Source organism: Canis lupus (assembly GCF_048164855.1).
Source record: "Canis lupus baileyi chromosome 27 unlocalized genomic scaffold, mCanLup2.hap1 SUPER_27_unloc_5, whole genome shotgun sequence".
Taxonomy (NCBI): domain Eukaryota; kingdom Metazoa; phylum Chordata; class Mammalia; order Carnivora; family Canidae; genus Canis; species Canis lupus.
The window spans coordinates 495,744-519,900 of NW_027326446.1; the positions used below are offsets into that span (position 1 = coordinate 495,744).

The window sequence follows — 24,157 nt, forward strand, 5'->3', positions numbered from 1 at the left end:
AGCCCTATTAAAAGAAGAGCGAGAAGACTCATATTAATAATATCATGAATGAGAAAGGAGAGATCACTACAAACACCAAGGAAATACAAACAATTTTAAAAACATGAGAAGCTATACGCCAATAAATTCAGCAATCTATAAGAAATGGACGCATTTCTGGAAAGCCGCAAACTACCAAAACTGGAACTGGAAGAAATAGAAAAACTGAACAGGCCAGGGAGGAAATTGAAGCAGTCATCAAAAACCTCCCAAGACACAAAAGTCCAGGGCCAGATGGCTTCCCTGGGGAATTTATTCCAACGTTTAAAGAAGAAACCAAAAAAAAAAAAAAAAAAACCCCATACCTATTCTACTAAAGCTGTTCAGAAAGATAGAAATGAAATACATCCAAGCTCGTTCTACGAGGCCAGCATCACCTTAATTCCAAAACAAGACAAAGACCCCACCGAAACGGAGAGTTATAGACCCATACTCCTGATGAACATGGACGCAAAAATTCGCAACAAGATACTAGCTAATAGGGATCCCTGGGTGGCGCAGGGGTTTGGTGCCTGCCTTTGGCCCAGGGCGCGATCCTGGAGACCCGGGATCGAATCCCACGTCGGGCTCCCAGTGCATGGAGCCTGCTTCTCCCTCTGCCTGTGTCTCTGCCTCTCTCTCTTTCTCTCTCTGTGACTATCATAAATAAATAAATATTTTTAAAAAATTAAAAAAAACAAACAAACTTTCTAAAAAAAAAAAAAAAAAAAGATACTAGCTAATAGGATCCAACAGTACATTAAGGAGATTATTCACCATTACCAAGAGGGAAGTATCCCCGGACGCAAGGCTGGTTCAACACTCATAAAACAATGTGATTCATCATATCAGAAAGACAAAAAACAAGAACCATATGATCCTCTCAATAGATTCAGAGAAAGCATTTGACAAAATACAGCATCCATTCCCGATCAAAACTCTTCAGATTGTGGGGATAGAGGGAATATTCCTCAACATCTTAAAAGGCATCTACGAAAAGCCCACAGCACATATCATTCTCAATGGGGAAGCACATGGAGCCTTTCCCCTTAGATCAGGAAGAAGACAGGGATGTCCACTCTCACCACTGCTATTTGACATAGTCTTAGAAGTCCTAGCCTCAGCAATCAGACAACAGAAAGAAATAAAAGGCATTCAAATTGGCAAAGAAGAAGTCAAACGTTCCCTCTTTGCTGATGACATGATACTCTACACAGAAAACCCAAGAGACTCCACCCCAAGATTGCTAGAACTCATACATCAATTTGGGAGCATGGCAGAATACACAATCAATGCCCAGAAGTCAGTGGCATTTCTACACGCTAACGATGAGACTGAAGAAAGAGAAATTAAGGAGTCAATCCCATTTACAATTGCACCCAAAAGCATAAGATACCTAGGAATAAACCTAACCAAAGAGATAAAGGATCCACACCCTAAAAACTACAGACCACTTCTAAAATAATTTGAGGAAGACACAACGAGATAGAAAAATATTCCATGCTCACGGATTGGAAGTATTAATAATGTGAAAATGTCAACGTTACCCAGGGCAATTTTCATGTTTAATGCAATCCCAGCAAAATACCATGGACTTTCTTCAGAGAGTTAGAACAAATTATTTTCAGATTTGTGTTGCATCAGAAAAGACCCCTAATAGCCAGGAGAATATTAAAAAAGAAAGCCATAGCTGGGGGCATCACAATGCCAGATTCCAGGTTGTACTACAAAGCTGTGGTCATCAAGTCAGTGTGGTCCTGGCACAAAAGCAGTCACATAGATCAATGGAAAAGAATAGAGAATCCAGAAGTGGACCCTCAACTTTATGGTCAACTAATATTCGACAAAGTAGGAAAGACTATCCACTGGAAAAAAAGACAGTCTCTTCAATAAATGCTGCTGGGAAAATTGGACATCCACATGCAGAAGAACAAAACTAGACCACTCTCTTGCACCATACACAAAGATAAACTCAAAACAGATGAAAGATCTAAATGTGAGACAAGATTCCATCAAAACCCTGGAGAACATGGGCAACACCATTTTTGAGTTCGCCCACTGTGACTTCTTGCAAGATACATCCACGAAGGCAAGAGAAACAAAAGCAAAAGTGAACTATTGGGACTTCATCAAGGTAAGAAGCTTTTGCACAGCAAAGGATACAGTCAACAAAACTAAAAGACAACCTACAGAATGGGAGAAGATATTTGCAAATGACATATCAGATAAAGGGCTAGTTTCCAAGATCTATAAAGAACTTCTTAAACTCAACAGCAAAGAAACAACCAATCCAATCATGAAATGGGCAAAAGACAGGAACAGAAATCTCACAGAGGAATACATAGACATGGCCAACATGCACATGAGAAAATGCTCTGCATCACTTGCCATCAGGGAAATACAAATCAAAACCACAATGAGATACCACCTCACACCAGTGAGAATGGCGAAAATTAACAAGGCAGGAGACTACAAATCATAGGATGTGGAGAAAGGGGGAACCCTCCTGAACTCTTGGTGGGAATGTGAACTGGTGCAGCCACTCTGGAAAACTGTGTGGGGTTCCTCAAAGAGTGAAAAACAGATCTTCCCTACGACCCAGCAATTGCACTGCTGGGGATTGACCCCAAAGATACAGAAGCAGTGAAATGCTGGGATGCCTGCACCCCAATGTTTATAGCAGCAATGTCGACAATAGCCAACCTGTGGAAGGAGCCTCGGTGTCCATCGAAAGATGGATGGATAAAGAAGATGTGGTCTATGTATACAATGAAATATTCCTCAGCCATTAGAAATGACAAATACCCACCATTTGCTTCAACGTGGATGGAACTGGACGATATTATGCTGAGTGAAATAAGTCAGTCGGAGGAGGACAAACATCCTATGGTCTAATTCATTTGGGAAATATAAAAAATAGTCAAAGGGAATAAAGGGGAAAGGAGAAAAAACGAGTGGGAAATATCAGGGAGGGAGACAGAACATGAGAGACTCCTAACTCTGGGAAACGAACTAGGGGTGGTGGGCGGTGGTTGGCGGTGACTGCGTGACAGGCACTGACGGGGGCACTTGATGGGATGAGCGCTGGGTGTTATTCTCTATGTTGGCAAATTTAACACCAAGAAAAAATTTTTAAAAAACATAAAAACACACGGTTTCCCTTTTATTTTCATAGCTGCCTGCCAGCAGGTTTTTCTAGGCAACACTGAATTTTATTCCTCTCTGCACCTGGCTTATATAGCCAAGAAAATAATTGCCAAGGTCCTGTTTACTGGTGACATTTTGTCCCTGACTTTTTCTTGTACTTAATCCATGGAGAGTGATTTTCAAATGTAAGCAGCAGCTCCTTCCTGTGTGAGGAATGTACAGCTACTCTTTGTGACCCAGCAGCGAACTCGTTCTGACTCTGCCTTCCCAGTACAAATACAGAGAAGAGTGGGAACACATCAAGGCACACAGATACACACTTGGCCCTAAAGAAATCCCATTTGTCCATGTCCAGAGGGTGAACAATGTTACCAGTGAGGTACAGTGAATGTTGATTCTGCGGGGGGGGGGGGGTATTGAGTTTCAGAGGCCACGGCTTTGTACTATATGTTAGTTAGAAATCTCTGTATCATCAAGGAATGAGAGGGTCCTTTTTGTTACCATTTTGGTGTTTGTATCCATCGGTGACGTCTTTTTGTATTTGGCAATGCCATTGTCAATCCCAATTCACAGATTATGATGTAAATTAATTCCTTTTTTGAGATTCGTTATGAAACAATTACTAATGAATTTGCATTTTAGTCTAATTCGTGACCCTGGTTTTCTATATACATGGTTGGCCTGTATATCTGACCATATCCAACCATCTGATAGAATGTGGAAGACTTTATGCTCAGAATTCTTCACCTAACTAAAATAAGTACCATTTCCTCTTTTTTCCTGTCAGACACTTCCTTGATCCTTAATTGCTCCTCTAATGGCTCTTTGTGTAGAATATTTGATTATTGATTAGTCAACAGTTGCCCTCATCTTCCCACACTAAATACCTGCAGTGGTTTTGCTTCCAGTGTAGAGATAGTATCGACAGTTTTTTTTTTTTTTTGGAGTTCAATTTGCCAACATAGAGCATAACACCCAGTGCTCATCCCATCAAGGGCCCCCCTCAATGCCTGTCACCCAGTCACCCCCACCCCCCACCCACCTCCCTTTCCACCACCCCTTGTTCGTTTCCCAGAGTTCGGAGTCCCTCATGTTCTGTCTCCCTTTCTGATATGTCCCACTCATTTTTTTCTCCTTTCCCCTTTATTCCCTTTCACTATTTTTTATATTCCCCAAATGAATGAGACCATAAAATGTTTGTCCTCCCTGATTGACTTATTTCACTCAGCATCATACTCTCCAGTTCCATCCACGTGTATGGACAATTGTACCACAGACTGAAAGACAAGATTCACACAACTCCTGATACACCTGAAATCCGCCAAGTCAAGAAGACACAAGAGGCTGTCAGTGAGGTGAGTATTTTCTTAAGAGAGAGGGCAGGCTGTGGCACCCCAGGAGGAATGTCAGCCATGTGGTCTCTGATGTGTGTGTTTTGGGCCATTTTTTCAGTTGATCTACAAATCAGACTTCTTCAAGATGCAAGGCCACGTGATCTCACTGCCTTACACACCCCAAGTGATCCGTTGCCGCTACGTGGGAGACATCACCAGTGACGTAAGCATCTCGTCTGGGTCTTTCAGAAAAGCTCATACCAAGGGGCTGTGTACATGTAAGCCAACTGGTGATCTTTGAACTGCCTGCTGCATTGAGTCCTTCTACACTGGGTATACAGCTTGGAGGTGAAATTGTGTGGAAGCGGGACCCCGCATTTCTCCAACCACGGAAACAGTAGTAGGAAGAACGTTTAGGAATTACAAGCATTGCTGGCCACCACTCTGAATTCAACACTGAACCATGACCGGCCCCTCACCCTACCTCGTCTCGTCCTGGGTCCCATGTAGTATCCTTCTCCTGCTCATCCCCACGCCCATACTCATTAGCAACTTCCTCCTCCCATGTTTGTTTCTCCTTAAATGTTTCCATCTCCTGAAAGGCCACTCCATTCAATCCATGCTTTCCTCCCATCAGTATAAGAACAACAAATAGCAATATTTTCCTTAGCTCAGGATTAAATTTAAAAACCTGTGATTCATTTGAGTGCAAGCCAACTAAGAGTATAGGGTGGACGTGTTCAACCAAAATGAAACCTGTATCAACATGAAGGTCTCACTACTCTTATTGGTTCCTGGTTTGCATTTAATCCTGGCCAGCTTTATTTCTGTTTCTGCCACACAGATTTAATATAAGGAGGACTTGCAGATCCTCGGGACTGGGCTGCTTCCTGTGTGACATTCCTGACACGGTCCGCTGCTGGCACGTGCGCAAGTTCTGGGCGAGTGCACATCTTCATGACACATAGCTACCCTGGCACAGCTTCCATTACCACGTCACCAGCCTCAATATAATTCTTTCAATGACTGATTAACTTGTGCTTCTGTTTTCTTTTTTTTCTTTAGGTCTAACTACCTGTACACTGATAAGGCGAGGAAGATGTGAGACAGATACCAAGTGGTGCTTGACACTCCAGAATACAGAAAAGTACAGGAACTGAAGACACAGCTGAGCGAGGTAAGGATGCTGAACCTGTCACTGCAACTGACTTATTCCTCTGTCAAACAGGCAACTGCGCTTAGAAAAAAAAAAAAAGTCTCCCCTCTGATGTAATTATGGAGTGCCTACCGTGTCTAACTAAGCAAGTCAGTTGACCTTGTTTTGCCTCAGTTTCCTTATTTTGTCCCCTTTTGGTAAGATAAGGATGTTGGTACTTGACTACCTGTGACTGGAGCTGCAGAGAGTTAATTTTATAAATTGGAAAGGCCTATGTTACACTATTGTTGTGGTCTCCAAACCAAATTTATTTAATTTATTTCAAAACTTGCTCTTTAATCCCTGTCATCAGAAACCCTAACCTTGGTGGTGCCATTTGAAAAGTCTTTCATGGCTCCCTGCTCTGCAGCCCACACACCAAATTCTGAACTATTTTGTTTCATTGTCAGTTGGCCTCGGGGCTTCCAGTCTATCACAGCTAGTTGGGTATAGATCTTGTGCTCTCCCCTCCATTCCTCGTTCCTTGAGGGTTGGACCCCGTCTTATTTAGATGTGTGTCCCATAGTGCCTTGGCTGTAATAGATGTCCATGTTGGCCAGTGATTAAATGTGCTTTCTAAAGGTAAGGGCGTTCCACAAATGTAAATGCTTTTCTTATTACAGATGAGTTGGCTATTCTCGTTCAACTCATCTTTGTCGTGTAGCTTCATCAGACTTCACTGAGCGAAGCCACACATTGGCAGTCAGGCCACTTGACTGACTCCCCATTTTCAATAGTTTTAGTGGCTGCCTATTAGGAATCACTTATGCTCTTAGACTTAAAGATGTCCTGGCACACCAAAGGTTGCCTGCAGTGAGGGGGTGGGGGTGTGCAGCTTCCTACACTCCTAGTGAGCTAGCGGCAGAGGGTGATAAGTTCTTTAGCTTTCATAAATGCTAAATTGAGCCCATTTGCTTTGCTGAAAGCTTACCTGCATCCCTTCCCCTGGCACCAGCACTTAGCCAGGAATGCCTAGGTTCTTGTATCTCAGCAAAGTGCTTCTCTGTACTGGCCATATATTAGAACCACCTGGGAAGTATTTCTAAACCTCCCTTGAGTGGGCTCTGACTCCCCAGCCTCACAGCAGACTTTCTGATTCTCTGCATGTAGGCATCTGCGTGCTTTTAGCTGCTCCATAATGATTCTAATAATGATTCTAATATGCAGCCAGTGTTGGAAAGCACTGCTTTAAGTAGCACGCCTGTCCTCCAGCTACCACGTCGTAAAACATTGTATGGTAACTTGAGATGGTTATTGGGATCTCTGAAATACCTTTATTTTTCTTGGCTATTTGGATTCAGAATTATTTAAATCTTCCATTTCTCCTTTTCCCAATTCCTGTTAGGATTTTGTGTGTCTTGTGCATCCACATTGAGGAATAAGACTGGCTATCCTTTAGTCATTCCTTTTCTCCCACACTTGCCTCACTGGAACAATGATGTGAGCATGATAAAATACTGAGCCACCTCCTCTATTTTTTAAAAGACTTTGAGAGGATTGGTATTCATTCTTTGAATGTTTGGTAGAATTTAGCAATGAAGCCTTCTGATCTTGGACTTCTGTTTGTTAGGAGGTTTTTGATGATTGATTCCATCTTCTTCCTCATCATTGGTCTGTTTAGATTTTCTATTTCACCATCATTCAGTGTTGGGGTGTTGTATGCCTCTAGGAATTTATCTATTTCTTTCAAGTTGTCCGGTTTGTGTAGCACATCATTGTTTATAGGAATCTCTTTGATACTTTGTATTTTTGTGGTATCCAGTATTCCATCTCCTCTTTCATTCTGAGTTTTTCTCTTTTAGTTGGTGAGTCTAGGTCTAGGTTTGTCGAGTTTGTTTATCTTTTCAAAGAACCAGCTCTTTCATCGATCTTTTCCATTGTATTTTTAGTTTGTATTTTATTTCTTCCCTGATCTTTATTTCCTTCCTTTCTCTAACTTTGGGCTTATTTATTCTTCTTTCTCAAGTTCCTTTAGGTGTAAAGTTGGGCTGCTTTTTGAAAATGTCCTTGTTTTTAGAGGTAGGCATTGTTATAAACTTTCGCCTTAGAACTGCATTCCGTAAGTTTTGGTATGTTACATTTTCATTTGTCTCAAGATTTTTTTTTTTATTTCTCTTTTGATTTCTTCTTTGTCCCGTTGTTGTTCAGTATCCTACACTTGAAAAGAATGTGTATTCTGATGCTTTTAGATGGAATATTTTTAAGTATCTGGTCTACTGTATGGCCAGTGTTTCCATATCGATTTTCTGTCTGGATAATCTATGCATTGACATAAGTGCGAAATTAGAGTCTCCAGCTATTATTGTATTGCTGTTTCTCTGCTTAGGTCTGTTAGTATTTGCTTTATATATCTAGGTGCTCCTATGTTGGGTGCATATTTACAAATGTTATATGTTTTGTTGAATTGGCTCCTTTATCACTATATGATGCCCATCTTTGTCTCTTATTAAAGTCTGTCTTGTCCATATAAGTATAGCTACTCCTCCACGTTTCTTTTGGTTTTCATTTGCACAAAATATCTTTTCCTACCTCTTCACTTCTAGTCTCTCTGTGTCCTTACATATAAAGTGAGTCTCTTGTAAGCAGCATACAGATAGGTCTTAATTTTTATTTTATTTTTTAAAGATTTATTCACCTATTTTAGAGAAAGAGCAAACAAGCGTGAGCAGGAGGGGCAGAGGGAGAGGGAGAATCTCAAGCAGTTTCTGTGCCAAGCATGTAACCTGACTTGGGGTTCAATCCCACATCCCTGAGATCATGACCTGAGCTTAAACCAAAAATCAGATGCTTAACTGACTTTGCTACCCAGGTGCCCTGGTAGATTTTGTTCTTTAATCCATTTCGCCACTCTGTCTTTTGATTGGGGAATTGAGTCTATTTACATTTTGACTAGTTATTGATTATGTATTATAGGCTTAGTGCTATTTTATTAATTGTTTTCTGGCTGTTTGTATAGTCTTGATCTCTTCCTTTCTTCCTTTCTTGCTCTCTTCCTTTGTGCTTTGATTTATTTTAGTGGTATGCTTGTATTTCTTTCTTTTCATCTTTTGCATATTTCCTATAGGTTTTTCCTTTATGGCTATCGTGAAGCAACTTCTATAACAGTCTATTTAAGTTGATAACAACTTAAGTTTGATCCCATTGTAAAGCTCAACATTATTTCCCCCCATGTTTTATGTTCCTGATGTCACATTTTACATGTTTTTCTTTTGTGTATCCCTTACTTAATTGTAATCAGTTATTTTTATTATTTGTCTTTTACCACATATGCACCTTTCCAGTGAGAACTATTCTTCATATGTGTTCTAAACACTAATTAGCACCCTTTCTTTTCAATTGAAAGAAATCTCTTTAGCATCTCTTGGGTTGTTTCTGCTTTTTTTTTTTCTTTAACATCCTTTGTAAGGCTGTATTAATGGTGAGAAAGTCCTTTAGCTTTTGCTTGTTTAGAAAAGTCTCTCTCCTTCACTTCTGAATGATAACTTTGCCAAGTAGACTAGTGTCGGTCAGAAGGTTTTCTCTTTCAGCCGTTCGAATGTATTGTGTTACTCCCTCTGGTCTGCAAAGTTTCTGCTGAAAAATACCTGATACTCTTATGGCGGGGGGGGGGGGGGCGCAGGGAGAGGGGTGTGTTCTATTGTATGTAACGAATTATTTTTTTCTTGGTACTTTTAATGGTTTCTTCTTGTCTTTAAATTTAACATTTTAATTATTATGTGTCTTGGTGTTTATTTCTTTGGGATCCCCTAATTTGAAACCCTCTGTGCTTCCTAGATCTGGATGTCTGTTTTTTTTCTCCTGGTTAGGGAATTTAGTATTTCAGCCATTATTTTTTCAAATAAGATTTCTGTCCCTTTCTCTCTTTTTACTTTGGGAAGCCCTATGATGCAAATGTTAGTCCATTTTATGCTATCCACAAGTTTATAAGGCTATCTTCACTTTTTTTTTTCATTCCTTCTCCTTTGCTGTTCTGATTAGGTGAGCTCCCTGTCTTATCTTCAAGTTAATTGATCTTCTGCCTTATCTATAATTTTCTGTTGAAACCCTCTAGTGTATTTTTCAGCTCAGTTTTGTATTATTCAGCTCTGTGTCTTCTATTCCATAGTTTCCTATATTTTCCATCTTCTTGTGACATTCTTACTATGTTCATTCATTCATTCATGAATGAATACTGTAGGTCATTCAACACCCTGCGTTCCTTTTTAGCAGCTCTATTGACCACTAGATGTGTGTCAGACCTAAGACCTACCCCTCAGGCCAAAGATCTAGGACAAGAAAAGAGGCCTCCTGCTCAGAAAGACTGGGAATTTGCCCGAGTATGCTGTCTGTGCAGTGCCTTTGGGGTGGTAGCCTGCTAAAAACTGTCCTTCCAATTACCATAGTCCTGTGGAACTCAGGAATACAAGCCCCCCAGGCTACCAGTGACAGGCAATCAAGGGGTATCCCCTGTGGCAGCTGCATAAACCAGGGACCAGGTGTGTAGAAATCTTCCTTCCAGGATATATTGGCACTGTGAAGCACACCAGAGGGTTAAAGACGATGATAGAATATGTCCTCTAAATTCTCTGAAAAGGATTATAGTCCGCCCCAAGATGCATTTTTAATTAGAAGCCTGCCCCTCAAGCTGCAGTCACAACGATTAGCTAACATGCCTCCTTTACAGGAAGACTGAGCTCCTGACTCTGTTTTCTCTAGCTATGCCCTGGGGGATGGTTGCTATTGAAGAACTCTTTCTCCATTGGTTACAGTCCTAGGGGACCCACAAGAGTAAGCCATACCAGCCACCAGACCTAGATCTTAGAGGGGTGTCTCCTGGTTACAGTTTTAAAAATCAGACCCCAGACAGGGCTATGAGCTCCTTTCTGGGTGTTCTTTGTTATAAGAGTTTCATGGGATCAAGAGCACAAGCTTCCTTGACCTTCAGAGCCAAGTGACTAAGAGGTGTCCTGTAGGAGGCAGCTACAAATATCAGAATGAATGAAAGTTTGCCCTTTGTGACAACTTGAATGGACCTCAAGGGCATAAGCAATGTGAACTATGCAGAGAAAAAGACGAATATCATATGACCTTTCTCATATGTGGAATTAGAATTCTTTCTGAGCGGGATCCCTGGGTGGCACAGTGGTTTGGCGCCTGCCTTTGGCCCAGGGCACGATCCTGGAGACCCGGGATCGAATCCCACGTCAGGCTCCTGGTGCATGGAGCCTGCTTCTCCCTCTGCCTATGTCTCTGCCTCTCTCTGTGTGTGTGTGTGTGTGACTATCATAAATTAATTAATTAATTAATTAATTAAAAAAGAATTCTTTCTGAGCATTAAGATATGATTAGATCAGAGCCTTAAGAAAATCTCCTTCTCAGACTTGTGAAAGATGAATGAGTGGTCCAACGGAGGAGGTGTTTTGGGAGGCTTTTGAAGATGTGTTGAGAAGAAATGATATAAGAGGCCGAACTAGGGCTGTATCTGTGAAAAAGGAGAAGGTGGGTCAGACTTAAAGGCTGTCACAAAGTTAGGAGCCCCGAACTCGTGATCATTTGTTGTGGGAATGAGGGAAAAGTCTAGGATGACTCCCCCAAGTGTCTGGTCTGCATGACGGGGAGATCAAGGAGTCTTTTAGCAAGGTAGAGAAAATAGATAAGGAAGCAAATTTGGGCTGGAGATGGAGATAATATAAAAAATTCTGCATTGAACATGGTTAAGTTCAGAACATTTTTGAAAATTTGGGCCTACGATAGCCAAACTGTGGAAGGAGCCTCGGTGTCCAACGAAAGATGAATGGATAAAGAAGATGTGGTTTATGTATACAATGGAATATTACTCAGCTATTAGAAATGACAAATACCCACCATTTGCTTCAACGTGGATGGAACTGGAGGGTATTATGCTGAGTGAAGTAAGTTAGTTGGAGAAGGACAAACATTATATGTTCTCATTCATTTGGGGAATATAAATAATAGTGAAAGGGAATATAAGGGAAGGGAGAAGAAATGTGTGGGAAATATCAGAAAGGGAGACAGAACGTAAAGACTGCTAACTCTGGGAAACGAACTAGGGGTGGTAGAAGGGGAGGAGGGCGGGGGGTGGGAGTGAATGGGTGACGGGCACTGGGGGTTATTCTGTATGTTAGTAAATTGAACACCAATAAAAAAAAAAAGAAAAGAAAATTTGGGCCTGACTTAGGAGAAACACTGGATATATCCATTTGGAAATCCTCCATCTCACATTAATGATTGAAATCACAGGAACAGACGAGATTACCCAAGGGGAACGTATCCGGTAAAAGAAGCCAACCCTGACTCCAGCTAGTGGCAACCTTGGGGAAGGGCAGAACCATAGATGGAGGAGTTCCTAGGAAGGCCACTTAGGAGAGAGCACCAGGATGGGGAGCAGGGAAGAACATTTTCAGGAATGAAACAGCTGAGCAGTTTCAGTTGCTACAGAGAACCTTTCTTGCATTTGGTCGTTGTGAAGTTTTTGGCGGTCCTAAGGACAGTGACTACCTTGGTGTGGTTGCACGGAAGCCATACTGTTACCTTGAGAAATTAATTAAGGAGAAAAAGAAGAAATACGTAGTCGGCTTGGCTGTGAAAGGTAGAAAGAAACAAAATCATTGGTAGAGATTGGAAAAGGCTTAGTGAAGGAAGGGAGCAAACTTTGTTTGCAGATGAAGGACTGAAGAAACAGGAAGGTCGAAGATATAGAGAAGATATAGAGGGGAAGCGGATAATTGCTGGCAGAGGCTCCTAGAATGGGACAGGGGAGAGCAGGACCCAAGAACACAGTAGGAGGCTTGAATCATGGGCAAGCTACAGAATGTGTCTTCGTTTGACACAAAGGAGAAAAGAAAAGAAAAAAAAGGATAAAAGAAAGGGAGGGCTAAGGAGGTAAATATATTATTGGTTTTTTGAGCAGCAACCAAGATTGTTGCAGTAGGACAGTAGGACAATCCCCGATTTCTCTATGAAGTAAGCAGTAAAGGCATCTCTCAGCAGAGACCATAACATGCAAATAAAGCAGAAATAATGATAATGACTATTTTATGTCCAGGTATTGTACAGGGCTGCAGGCAAAAAGCAGAAGTCAGTCTTCACCTCAGTTCCTGATACTCCTGATCTTTGAAGAGCCAAGCGAGGGCAGAAGCTTCAGAGTCAGGCGAGATTCATAAGCAGAGCCTCACAAACCTGCAGCGCTGGCGTCACAGTGGGTGGTTATGTATACTTGCCCACTGCAGCCCAGCAACAGATTGTCACACTGGGTTGTCCTTGATGCAGCCTCGTGGCCCTTAACTTCAAGCAATTCTCTTTGGGGCCATCATAACTGTGGCTGTGTTTTACCTAAGCAAGCAATACCACGTCTGTCTTTCTAAATCGTGTACAACTTTCGTCATTGGGTGGATGAACGGTCTGTGGACCGAACTGCTTGATTCCTTCTGTAGGACCCATCTATTGTTCGTGACCACTTTTATGCATTCAGACAAAATGGGGGGAGAATGTGTTGAGAGCTTTGTTAGAATCCTCTCATTCTTCCATCGGCATTCTTTATCACATGGATTTAGATCAGGCCACACTCAACAGTAAGGGTATTAGGTGACTTGGGTGTGTGTGTATGTGTTTCTGAATGTGAAACAGGGAAACAAATGAAAAGAAATGCATATCATACGTGAAAACATCAGGACGAAAACAAGTAGACACTCCCATTTAAGGGTTAGAAGTGAATGAAAATGACTGAATACTAAATAACAAATGTTTTGTCTCTATAACATCTGATCCCTATTCTCTGATCATTTAGTATCTTTATGTTGAACTTGCCACCAAAGAGAGACCCCACCATCATGCTGGGAAACAGACCAAAGCCCTGAAACACGCTAAAGACGTAAAGGATATATGGTCAGTGAGGTAAGTTGGGAATTTGGCACCGAGGTACACTGGGTTAAAGAAAAATATCCTGGGGTGCCCGGGTGGCTCAAATGGATCGTGGAAACAACACCACTGAAACAACAAAAGGCACCAACAGTATCAGTCGGGCACGGGAGCCAAGAATGATGCTAAGAGATGCTAAAGGCCTGTTGTTTTTCTCATTGGTCCTCTCAGTTAGCAAAGCTAGGACCCCTTCTTATAATTCCTTGGTAGCATTTGCTAGGGACTCCTGAGAAGTCATTGCTATTTATCCATAAAGTCATGGTCTTGGAGTCAGCCAAACATGGTTTCAAATCCTGTTGTTGTCACCTGCCCACTATGACTCTATATGATTTACTTAATATCTCTGAGCCTCTGTTTTCTTATATGTGGACTATGGTTAAAAATCACGATAATTAAATTAGGTGGAACAAGGTATCATATATAACATTCCTGGCACAGAGATGGGCTCTTAGTGGACACTCAGAAAAAGTTCGTTCCCTTTCTTCTCTTGACCACCTAAATCGTGAGAATGACACATTGGTTAGAATTAGGAGGGGACAGGCTTTCATCTCCCATACCACATGATCAAGGACGCAGCTGGCTTTTAATGATAATGAGATTACCTGTTGGTAAAGATCTGAAACTAGAGGAGCCTGGGTGGCTCCGGTCATAATATCATGGGTCATCAAGCCCTGAGTCAGGCTTCCTGCTCAGTGGGGAGTCTACTTCTCTCTCCCCCTCTGTGCTCAAGGTCTCTCTCTCTCTCTCTTGTTCTCTGTCTCAAACAAATAGTATCTTTAAAAACATATGAAATGAATCAGTTCAGGGTAGACAGTCCGTTCTTAGCAGCATATTTTTCAGAGCCCACCTACAGATGCACTACACCCATTACCAGAACTGGAATCCCTAGAGGACTGGCTGCACACTGGGACTTAAACTCGGACAAAAGACCAATCAACGTCTCATAACCCCTCAATTTAAGAATATACTGCTCTAGGCTTTCAAGGCATCTTAAAGTCATTAGAGTGATCTCTAAAGAGAAATGTGAATTGAAACAGCAGAATTGAAACAGTATCTCAGTTCCATAATTTTCATTTGGAGCTGAAAGGAGTCTGCTAGTTGGACTAGCACCTTGTCCCCTGACCCTGTGAGACATGTAGATCCCACCCCTGGTGTCTAGTGGCATGAGATCCAGTGGGCTGAGCACATAGTGCTGGCATCTCCCGAAACATCCAAGGTAGTTAGCATGCTCTTCCCTAAATGTATAATGCACATGTGTGCTGCTCAAAGCTGCACTGTACCAACACACCAAGGCACTGGTTCTCTATTGTTGGGGGCCAGGGGCAGACCATTTTGCTTCAAATAGAAGCTGAGAGAGTTGTATACTACCCTCAAAGTCCATCCCCTAGGATAATTTTAGTCTTCTTGTGACATCCCCAATCTTTATCACTTCAAGGATAATTTGAACGAGCCTTCTCTACATCACCCCTCTCTGGGGTGGTCACTAAGTGAAATTGGCCCCAGGGCTCCTTACACCCCAATGGACAGCCCGACCCTACTCCTAGTCCTCTCTCCTACCAGTACTGATAACTCTAACCTTCAAAATAGTCCAATGTAACAAGGATGGTATCTGGCATTGAGTTTGGCTTTTCTACGGTGTCTGTCCCCCCAAGTGGAGCTAAGCAACTTTATGGGATTATTCATGTGAAAACTAAAGTTACGATGTCAGAGAAAAGACCGCTTTAATTATGGGTTGGTTCAGCTACCCAAAAGACTTGAGGTTGAAAACCGACTGCTCAGAGAAGTACTCATCTTGTGTAAATGGGATTAATCTTCTGTGACATTCTTAAAGTTAAGAGATGTCATCTCTTGAAATACCACAAAGATCAAGATTATAAAATAAAATTTCAGGACTGCCTCATGGAGAAGGTATTTTGATACTTGGAGTTAGAAACCAAATCTTTGTCCTCTTTCCATGTACATTAATAAGTCTTTGGCTCCACAAGATTGTTTACTTTTTTTCTCCTCCCAATCAGCTTTTCGTTTGCTTGCTTGAGTTTTATCTATCTATTTATTTTAAGGGTTTTATTTTTTTTATTTTTTTCATAATAAATTTATTTTTTATTGGTGTTCAATTTGCCAACATACAGAATAACATGCAGTGCTCATCCCAAGTGCCCACCTCACTGACCGCCACCCAGTCACCCCCACCTGCCGCCTTTTTTTTTTTTTTTTGCAATTTGGGATATTCTTATTATTTAAAAGGCCTTACAAATAAAAGCAGAAACAATCACATTAATCAAGTGTATTAACTCATAGTTCTATTAATAATCATTAAAATTGTGTGAGGAATACATTAATAAACATTGAAAATGATAGTATTTTCCCTGCTGTGACATTGTCAAAGAAAATAAGGAAAGTAAGGGTGAGGAGTTACCCAAACTGTCAGAGACTCGGGACTTTCCAACGGGGGTGTGGGGTCAGACAAGACTTGTTGTCCAGCAGCTTCCACTGTATTGCACGCTCTTTTCCCAACCGATGAGTTAGCCAGTGATCTTTTTTACTAGTTGCCAAAATACCAGCTTGTATCGGGATAGGTAAGTGATGGTTATGAGAAGGATCCTGGGACAGCCTCTGGAATCAAGGCAGGCAGACATGTGTCCCAGACGGGAGGCGTTTAGTGGCCACCCTGCAAACAGGTTGGCCCTCGACCACGGGAGCCAGGCCGCCGCTCACTGCGAGGACAGGTCCCCCCAGGGGAGGACCGGAGAGCTGGAGGAGGAACAGCCCCTCCAGCAGACAGGCGGAAAGCCAGGAGGGCTGCTTGCTGAACGCAGTTCCAGGTGGCCAGTCTCACCCCAAAAATGCATGCCTGACAGCCTGTATCATTGCTTCCTTTTCAGAGTGTCCATCATCAGCAGTGATGAGGACCCCCCGCTCTGGGTGTGGTGTCCATCTCCGAGGGTCCCTTTGTCATGTCCTCTGGGATCCATGCTGCTTGTGAGAAGCACAAAGGTCTTTTGTTGGGGAGGCCTGCCATGTCACGTCCAGGGGAACAGATCCTCCAGGCGTGTTTCTTCTCCTTCTGTCCAGGTGCATCCAGTTCACGCCTTTCCAGCCTCTGAGTCCCCACCGAAGCTGCATACCTAGGCCGAGGCATCTCGTGGCTCGCCATCTCTGAGGACCTCAGGCGAATCTGGAGCTTCTGGGATGAGGTCAGACTGTCCTGCTGTGCTGCTGCGGGAAACATCAGGGGCAGTTGTAGGAGATGGAGTGCTGTGCTGTTTGGGGCAGCTCTACCTAGGAGTCTAGGGTTTCTTGTTGGACCTGCCTTCTGAGGATTTGGGGGTGGAGGTTGCCTGCAAGACGCATGTGTGGCATGAGCAAAGTGAAGCCTCCAGGCCCCCGGGGCTAAATGAAGGCTATATCCCCAGTGTCCCGGGGGCCCCTTCCCTGACTGTGGCCCACTGTGACTGCCGGGTCCTCCTCCTGCTTAGCTGTGCCTTTCCCACTGTCTCGGGGAGCCCTCAACCTGCCCATTTTGTGGAGGAGACTTTGTGCCCATGAGCATTGCAGGCAGCCTGGCAGGGATGATGTGCTCTGGTCTCGCACAGGAAGTGACTTTGCACGGTGCTCACACTGAGGGATGGACATGGGTGAAATTGGGAGTGGACGGCGGGTCCTTCCCCCCGATGGCCGCCTGCAGATTGAGAACAATCGATAGAGCCTCACACTCACATGGTGAAACGGTGCATGAGGTTACCCCCCAACATCCTCCAAGGCTTCGCTGAGGCTCAGGAGACCCCGGGATATGGGCAGCTCCCAATTGAGTGGCAATCCACATGTCCCTGCTTGATGCCCGGGTCTGCTCTGTGCCCCAGGGATGCACCCCTAGTCGAGTTGAGTTGTGCTGCTCGCATGGCCCTGGGGCTCTGTGTGATGTTCACTCATTCCTCAGACACCTGAAGTGTGGGATCAGGCCACCACCCCAACTAATGATGTTCTGGGGCAACCTGTCTGCTGCCATTAGCAGTAGGAAGGGCAGGGCTGGGTCCTGCACAACAAGGGGGTGCACAACTCTGGGGGCCCTCTGCTACAGGGGCGCAGTGCACAGACATTCTTGAGTCCTGTCCCTCCAGGTTCAGCAGCTTCTGCTGGTCATGGCTCAGCCCCCTCAGGGCCTCTATGGGTTGAGTCCCATTCCCTGTAAGATGTACTCAGGTCATCCTTCAGCGCCTGTAGGGATCATGGCCTTCCTCTTGTCTCCTCTTATTGCTCAGCCCAGAAGGGCAGCACCCAGGCTTTTTGGGTGGTTTTCCTGAGGTGCCAACAAGTAGGTCAGGGAGGTGATAGAGAACATGTGCCTGTGTTGCTTCCTCTATTTCTGCCAAACTCACCTTGTTCCTAGTTCCTCCTTTTCTTCCAACTTAAATATTTCTTCCCTCGCTGCTTCCCTGATGTCCGTGGAAGGGATGCTTCTTGAGAGCTGAAAGGGAGGCAGAATCGGGCATGACCACAGATAACCAAGCAGGGAGTGGGGACACTGAGTGGGGTCACCCAGCAGGTACCCTTCCCTAGGCTTCTCCTACAGGGTGGACTCCATCCTGCTGACCCCAGCCCCACTCCCTGCTGGGCTGTTCAGGTCTGATCCCCAGACTCAGTGGTGAAGGGTCAGTGTGATGCTGAAAGAGGGGTAAAGAGGGCTGTAGCATCATTCCATAGACGGAGCAGGTGCCAAGACCCAATGCCTGCAGCAGACAATGGTCTTCAGGGTGGGCATCATCAAGGTGGGAGCTGGGGAAGAGCTAGGAACAAGTGCTTATGAGCAGCAGAGCGAGGAGGTGAAAGAGAGAGTGGAGGAGAAGAATTAATTACAGGCACAGTGTTGCTCCTTTCACGTGAATCCCCGGTATCCGTGGAGTTGTCTTCCAGTGCGCAGGGCAGCAATGAGGTTGGCATGGCCATGGGAAAGGAAATGGAAACTTAGCAGGGGTGAGAACCCATGGCTTGCTCCTCTTGGGATGAGGGACTCTGACCTCAAGATGATGGATCCTCAGCCCTGGGGCCTCCCTGCACTTAGTCCCTTCATGTCTACAGGGTGGAAGTGGGTCTCTCGTCTCCCAGCTGCGTGTCCCACCCGTAGGTTCTCTCCATGCCTAGGAATGATGTGTGTGTCATCCTGTCCCTCCTCTGGGAGGTACTGTCCCTGTGACAGTGTGACCAGGACATGACCTTTCTCTCTCCCTACTCCCCTTCCTCCTTTCCTAACAACTCTCCATTTCCTTCCCCTTTCCATCCTCCAACAATCATATTGTTCTTAAATATTGGTAGCCAAGGACTGGCAGGAGATATACTGGCACCCATTCAGTCAATCCCCTGAACCCTCTGTGTGAGGAGAAACTATCTTGGTCTGGGATGGCTGGGGAACTTGAATGAGACGGTGCCACACGTGTCCACATATCCAGTGTTTGCTCTTGGGACAAGATGGTCTTTCTTGGCACACGAGCCCGCCTTAAGCAACCTCATCTGTTCCCAGAAGTGTTATAGAGCAGAAGTGGAAATGAGAGGGTAGTCAATTTTCAAAATTCCCCCTGAATTTTCAAGTGAAGTGCTGGAAAATATCCAATAGGGTAGCCCACTGAACACATGGTGCCAGCCAGGCCTGGCGCTGAACCTTACAGGGAGGGTAGGGTGGTAGGGCCCTGGTGCAGGTCTGAGGACAGGTGACGGGGTGGGCATCAGGAGGGTGTAGGGGGACAAGGCCTATGCTGTGAGGCTGGAGAATTGGATGGTGAGAAGAACAGTGACCCTGTAGCGCTGCTAGCATATGTTCTGTCCTCAGCCTCGGCCGTTCTCGGTGACAGGTCCGAGGGATGCTTGGGAAAGACTGTGTGTGTGTGTGTGTGTGTGTGTGAGAGAGAGAGAGAGAGAGAGAGAGAGAGAGAGAGAGAGAAGCGGGCCCAGCCACACCTTCACACAGGCCGGTAGGTGCCTTGTGGCCAAGGAGCATCTCCAGGTCTTCAGTATGTGGCCTCTCACTCATGGAAGCATGTTTATGACAAACTGGTTTGTGTGGTGAAGCTGGCATGACCTAAGCAACCCAGGCATGTATGTAGTGACCGTAGGGGAGATGCCCCTTAACATCTCCAACTCTGGGAGTCGACTTTAAGGTATGGGAAATGGGTCAGGAGCATGAAGGTCCATTACACGTCATGTATCTTACACGGGACAGAGTTTCCTTCTCATCCACCTCTGAGCTCACATGACAACTTAGTTTCCTGGTTCTCAGATTTGGGAGAGGGTTGCTCTGGCACCCAGGTCATGTCCATCATAGGGCAATGACAAGAACGATACCCAATCTCTGCCACACGACTGCTGAGTGGTGCTGGGCAACAAAACCAAGCTTTGACGTTTGGCAGCAGAGAAGGGTGGGAAGTGCACATTGTATGGGATAGATCATAAGACAGCAAACCCAGGGAGGGGGATTAGAAATGCGGCACACACCGAAGGCCCCTGGACACAATTTCTGGTCCTATGATGTCAGTAAAATAGGAGATGAACGAATCAGATTGCTAGCCAGTATTTCCCTTTCATTTTTGATTTCTTGCCCACCCTCTGCATTCTCCAGAGTAGGAGATGCACCCCCAGGTTCCCAGGAGCCCTCTGCCACTGTTCCCTACCTGAGCCCTGTTCCCTACCTGCCGAGTCTTCCTCCCCACTGCTGGAGCCGTCTATGCTCTCCAGACACAAATCTGTAGGAACACAAGCATGAGCAATCCTGTTATTGGAGGGAGGGGCTCACCCATTCATCCTACTCTAGTTGAGTTCTCTGCGGGTCATGCGGCATCTACCTGCCTGACCTTTCTGGTGTGTTCTCAGATGTGCACTGTGCTTAGGGGAGTCAGAGACCTTCAACGGGGCAGAGATCACAGTTTCGAATTTTGCAGTGAGACCAAGCAGCTGTGGAATCCACTTCATCATGTCCATTCTACTCGCCCTTTACACTGTTCCCCTCCAAATGTGGCATGTGAAATTCCACCAGTTATGGAGACCCCTGACATGTGGCTAGGGTGAGTGAGCATTGGAGGGTTTATTTTCTGTAATCGTTTTCATGTAGTTATCGAGGTAATGATTGTGACAGATGGAGTATAGACAGACTCCCCTTGGACTGCAGAGCACTAGCGTCCAACAACGAGCAAGACATAACCCCTGCTCATTCCTCCTGCTTTAACTGCTGGCCCGTTAGCAACATCCACGTGTAGGTTGTCCTGGTCACACACACAGGTGCCAGGCACTATGTGAGCCCACTGAACACTAAAAGGCTGAGGTGAACACCTCGTTTCTAGGATAAATGGCCCCCAGAGGCGATGTCACAGCCTTCAGTCACAATGTCACGTTAAAAAAATGGAAAACCTGCTAAAATGCAAATGTGACCACAAAGGAACACAAATAGCCAAAACGTTGTTGAGAAACAAGAAGAAGGTGGTGGCTTGGTTATTGCAGATTTCAAAGTACCTGAGACAGCTGTACTAGGCAAGCAGCACGGTGCTGGCATAAAAGTAGGGACACACTGCAGCAGAATAGAGAGTTCCAGAATAAATTCACTCGTTCATGCCTTGTTAATCCTTGAGGAGACCACAGGATGGGGAAAGGATACCCTCTTCAACAGGGAACAGAATGAAAAGGCATCCCGAAAGTGAACCCCACAGCAATGCTCCTGAGGATGTAGATAATTTGAGGCTTTGTATGTTATTAGGCAGGGAGGTCATCAAGATGGACCGAGCTGATGCCAGGCGATCTTAGCTGGAGGAAGGAGGTCCGAGGAGAGGAGCAGGAAAGTGCGTAGAAACACTGCCTCTGACTCCTTCCTACAGGGAATCGAATCCTTATGAAATAGTCTGTCTGAAAGAGGGTAAACCCCAAACGCACAGGGCCTGTTACAGACAGAGTCCTGTGAGCCCGGCGCCGCTTTGAAGTTCAGCAAAGCTCCACTGCGTTGCGGACCTCTTCAAGACCGTTGCTTTGCTCCGGTTCAACAGGCACCGTTCCTACCTGCATCTCAGCTCATCCATAAGATGGGAATTGATTCAAAGACACTTTGCTGCAGGCTCATTCAATCCAAGGAAACCTCCGCTGAGTTTTATAATTGTTCATTAATCATTCATCATAAGGAAAATTAAGTATATAAGCTTTCAACCAACCGACATCCCTGCATTTTAACAAGGCCTACATCCTATTTCTTTCCAGTCCTTTTCTCTGCAAAATGCCGGTGTCCTTCAGGTCACTGGGGATCCCTTCACTCAGGAGCCACCCAGCCAGTGGCAAGTGTGTGACTGGGTGTGGGGGCACCTGTCATGAGCACTGGCGTACTTTTACCTGGCCCTGGCCCAGGCCATGTAGGCGATTTGCAACAACTTGGTGTTGGGCACCAAGTTAATGACAAAGCTTTACTTTGAGCTCCTATTTGCCCCTCACACTTCAGTGTGGGCTTATAAGTTGAAAGCATTATTTTTAAGGATAATGAAGCTCTTAGGAAATACTCTGAAATATCTTCCTGAATCTTCTCTGCTTGGACCCTGCATGAGACACATCCCCAGCTAGGACTGATGTTGTGCCCTTTGTTACTGACTCATCCCCCTCTGAGGAAAAGGAATACTAAGCAAACCTCCAGGTGCAGCTGTGGTGAGGGAGGAATGTGGCATCCTAAGCAGTGTGCCCGGTGGGGTGAGGTTTACTTTTGATCACTGGACACTAGGGTTGATTTGCATAATTGGGAAATGTCTCGTGAAGGAACACACACACTCAACGCACTGACCGGCACAGTCACGTCCCATCCACTCACATAGGACCAACCCCCAGCCATCATACACACAAGCCACAATACCTAAATGACCTGCTTGCTTCCAGAGTCTGTAGAACATAGTCAACCTTTTTTTTTACTGGACAGTCATTTTTTTCCCACCACCCCACCCTCCATCGCAGTAGGAACCCAGGATCAGGGAGGCTCTCCAGGCCAAAGCAGAGGGGAAAGACCCACCTTGTGCATCAGTCACATTCCTCCTCGAGAAGTGTCTGATAAACCATCTTGGTCTCCCTCCTCCTGCAGTTAGTGAAAGGGAAACACTATGAGGATCACATCCCTCTGTGCACATCTGCACATGACTTTTGTTCTCTTGGTGACATTAGCAAGTGACTTGGAGTACAGTCCTCGAGTCAAAGATCACAAAAAAGTAGTAAATGTGACCTGCAGGAAAGGCTCCAAATTTGAATGTCAGATCTCATAGCTCCATTTTGTTCAGCAAACAAGCTATGTGACATGAAGGAAAAGCAACTCCTAGAAAATGCTTGATGCCATTTGTTGTGTAACCAATGGTGATGGTTCTAAAAGCCCCTCTAAATTTGGTATCAGTGGGTGATTGAAACTCGGGACTAACTGGCAGTGCCAAGGAAATTAATTCCTTGGAAATGGAAAGAAAGCATCAATTGCATTTCCTATGCAGAAAATGACTTTACCTGAGAGAGCTGAGGTTTCTTCTTCCGCCTCTGAGTTGGGAATTTCCTGAGTCAGGGACTCAACTGGAGCTAGGAGGACACAGAGCCAGCGTGAGGATGCTGGAGGGGCTGCCTGGGAACTTGTCAGGGAGTTTGGAAGGATGAGGACAGGAGTCAAGTGTGTGCATGTGGGTGGCTAGGAAGTACGGACTGCGCTCCCCTCTATGGGGCCTCACCCTGTCCAGGATCTGTGGGCTCTCCAGGAATATGTGGCCTTTCCTATATGCACTCAACACCAGTGACAGGCCCAAATCATTGATATGTACACCTATAGCTGCCCTTGTTTACATGACCATGGAGGCCTCTGGGTAATGTTGGGCCGTGTAGGGGGCTTTGGTAGAATCGGTGTTTTGAGAGAAGGACCCAGTTGCTGGATCTCCTTTGCTGCCTACTTTGAGAGCTAATGACACCATGACTGAGTGATTAGTGAGCATCAATAGCCCAGAGCCACATTCGGACCAACCCCTGGGTTCCCACCTTGGCTGTCAACGTGGGGGGGTCAAGGGTTTGGGTCATTCATCTCTGCCCCATCTCCTTCTCAGGAAAGTAAATGGAAGCATCCTCCAGATATAGCTGTGGTGAGGGAGGGATGAGCATGTAAGGGGTGTCACAGTGATGAGATGACTTTGGAAAGCTGACCCCTCGATTGTGCTGCAAGTGTGGGAATACCTCCTGGGAAATCACACACTCACGTTCACATACCACATAGATACACAGACACACACATACTCGCTAGTGTGGACACAGACGCCCTTTGACACACATGCACACAAACCATCACCTCCTACATGCCATAGTTCCTCCAGGCCCTGTACAACATGGTCTCACAGCTTTAGTGGACAGTTTTCTCTCACCACACCCGGACCCTCATTCCCAGGAGGAATCCGGGATCAGAGGCCACACTTCTATTGACACGAGATTTCACTGCCAAAAATGTTACTTTAAAATACATACAGTTTTGGATAGTCTCAGCATCCACCTGCGATTGGAGAAAAGAGAAAAACAGTGAGGATCA

The 24,157-nt window shown here is 44.9% G+C and overlaps 2 protein-coding genes across 20 annotated transcripts in view; one reads left to right on the forward strand and one right to left on the reverse strand.

The window, feature by feature from the left end:
- The window catches only part of LOC140629651 (nebulin-like), an 86,387-nt gene that overhangs the window by 17,810 nt on the left and 44,420 nt on the right, over window positions 1–24,157 (forward strand). Inside the window, exons 15-20 of one of the 3 annotated variants that reach the window (XM_072819161.1) lie at window positions 4,394–4,520; window positions 4,618–4,722; window positions 5,565–5,676; window positions 12,740–12,844; window positions 13,481–13,587; window positions 16,684–16,805. In XM_072819161.1, coding sequence (XP_072675262.1) covers window positions 4,394–4,520; window positions 4,618–4,722; window positions 5,565–5,570 — 238 coding nt within the window. In that variant the 3' untranslated portion in view covers window positions 5,571–5,676; window positions 12,740–12,844; window positions 13,481–13,587; window positions 16,684–16,805. Of the gene's footprint in view, window positions 1–4,393; window positions 4,521–4,617; window positions 4,723–5,564; window positions 5,677–12,739; window positions 12,845–13,480; window positions 13,588–16,683; window positions 16,806–24,157 lie in introns of those variants that run through there. The other 2 variants (XM_072819159.1, XM_072819160.1) reach the window with 2 other exon arrangements.
- LOC140629653 (uncharacterized) overlaps window positions 15,803–24,157 on the reverse strand; it is a 28,438-nt gene continuing 20,083 nt past the window's right edge. For 10 of the 17 annotated variants that reach the window (XM_072819169.1, XM_072819168.1, XM_072819166.1 and 7 more), the window contains 7 exons: window positions 24,097–24,121; window positions 23,104–23,172; window positions 22,628–22,690; window positions 20,289–20,342; window positions 18,466–18,515; window positions 17,988–18,076; window positions 15,803–16,827 (listed from right to left, as the gene is read on the reverse strand). In XM_072819169.1, coding sequence (XP_072675270.1) covers window positions 16,737–16,827; window positions 17,988–18,076; window positions 18,466–18,515; window positions 20,289–20,342; window positions 22,628–22,690; window positions 23,104–23,172; window positions 24,097–24,121 — 441 coding nt within the window. In that variant the 3' untranslated portion in view covers window positions 15,803–16,736. Of the gene's footprint in view, window positions 16,828–17,987; window positions 18,077–18,465; window positions 18,516–20,288; window positions 20,343–22,627; window positions 22,691–23,103; window positions 24,122–24,157 lie in introns of those variants that run through there. The other 7 variants (XR_012027478.1, XR_012027481.1, XR_012027479.1 and 4 more) reach the window with 4 other exon arrangements.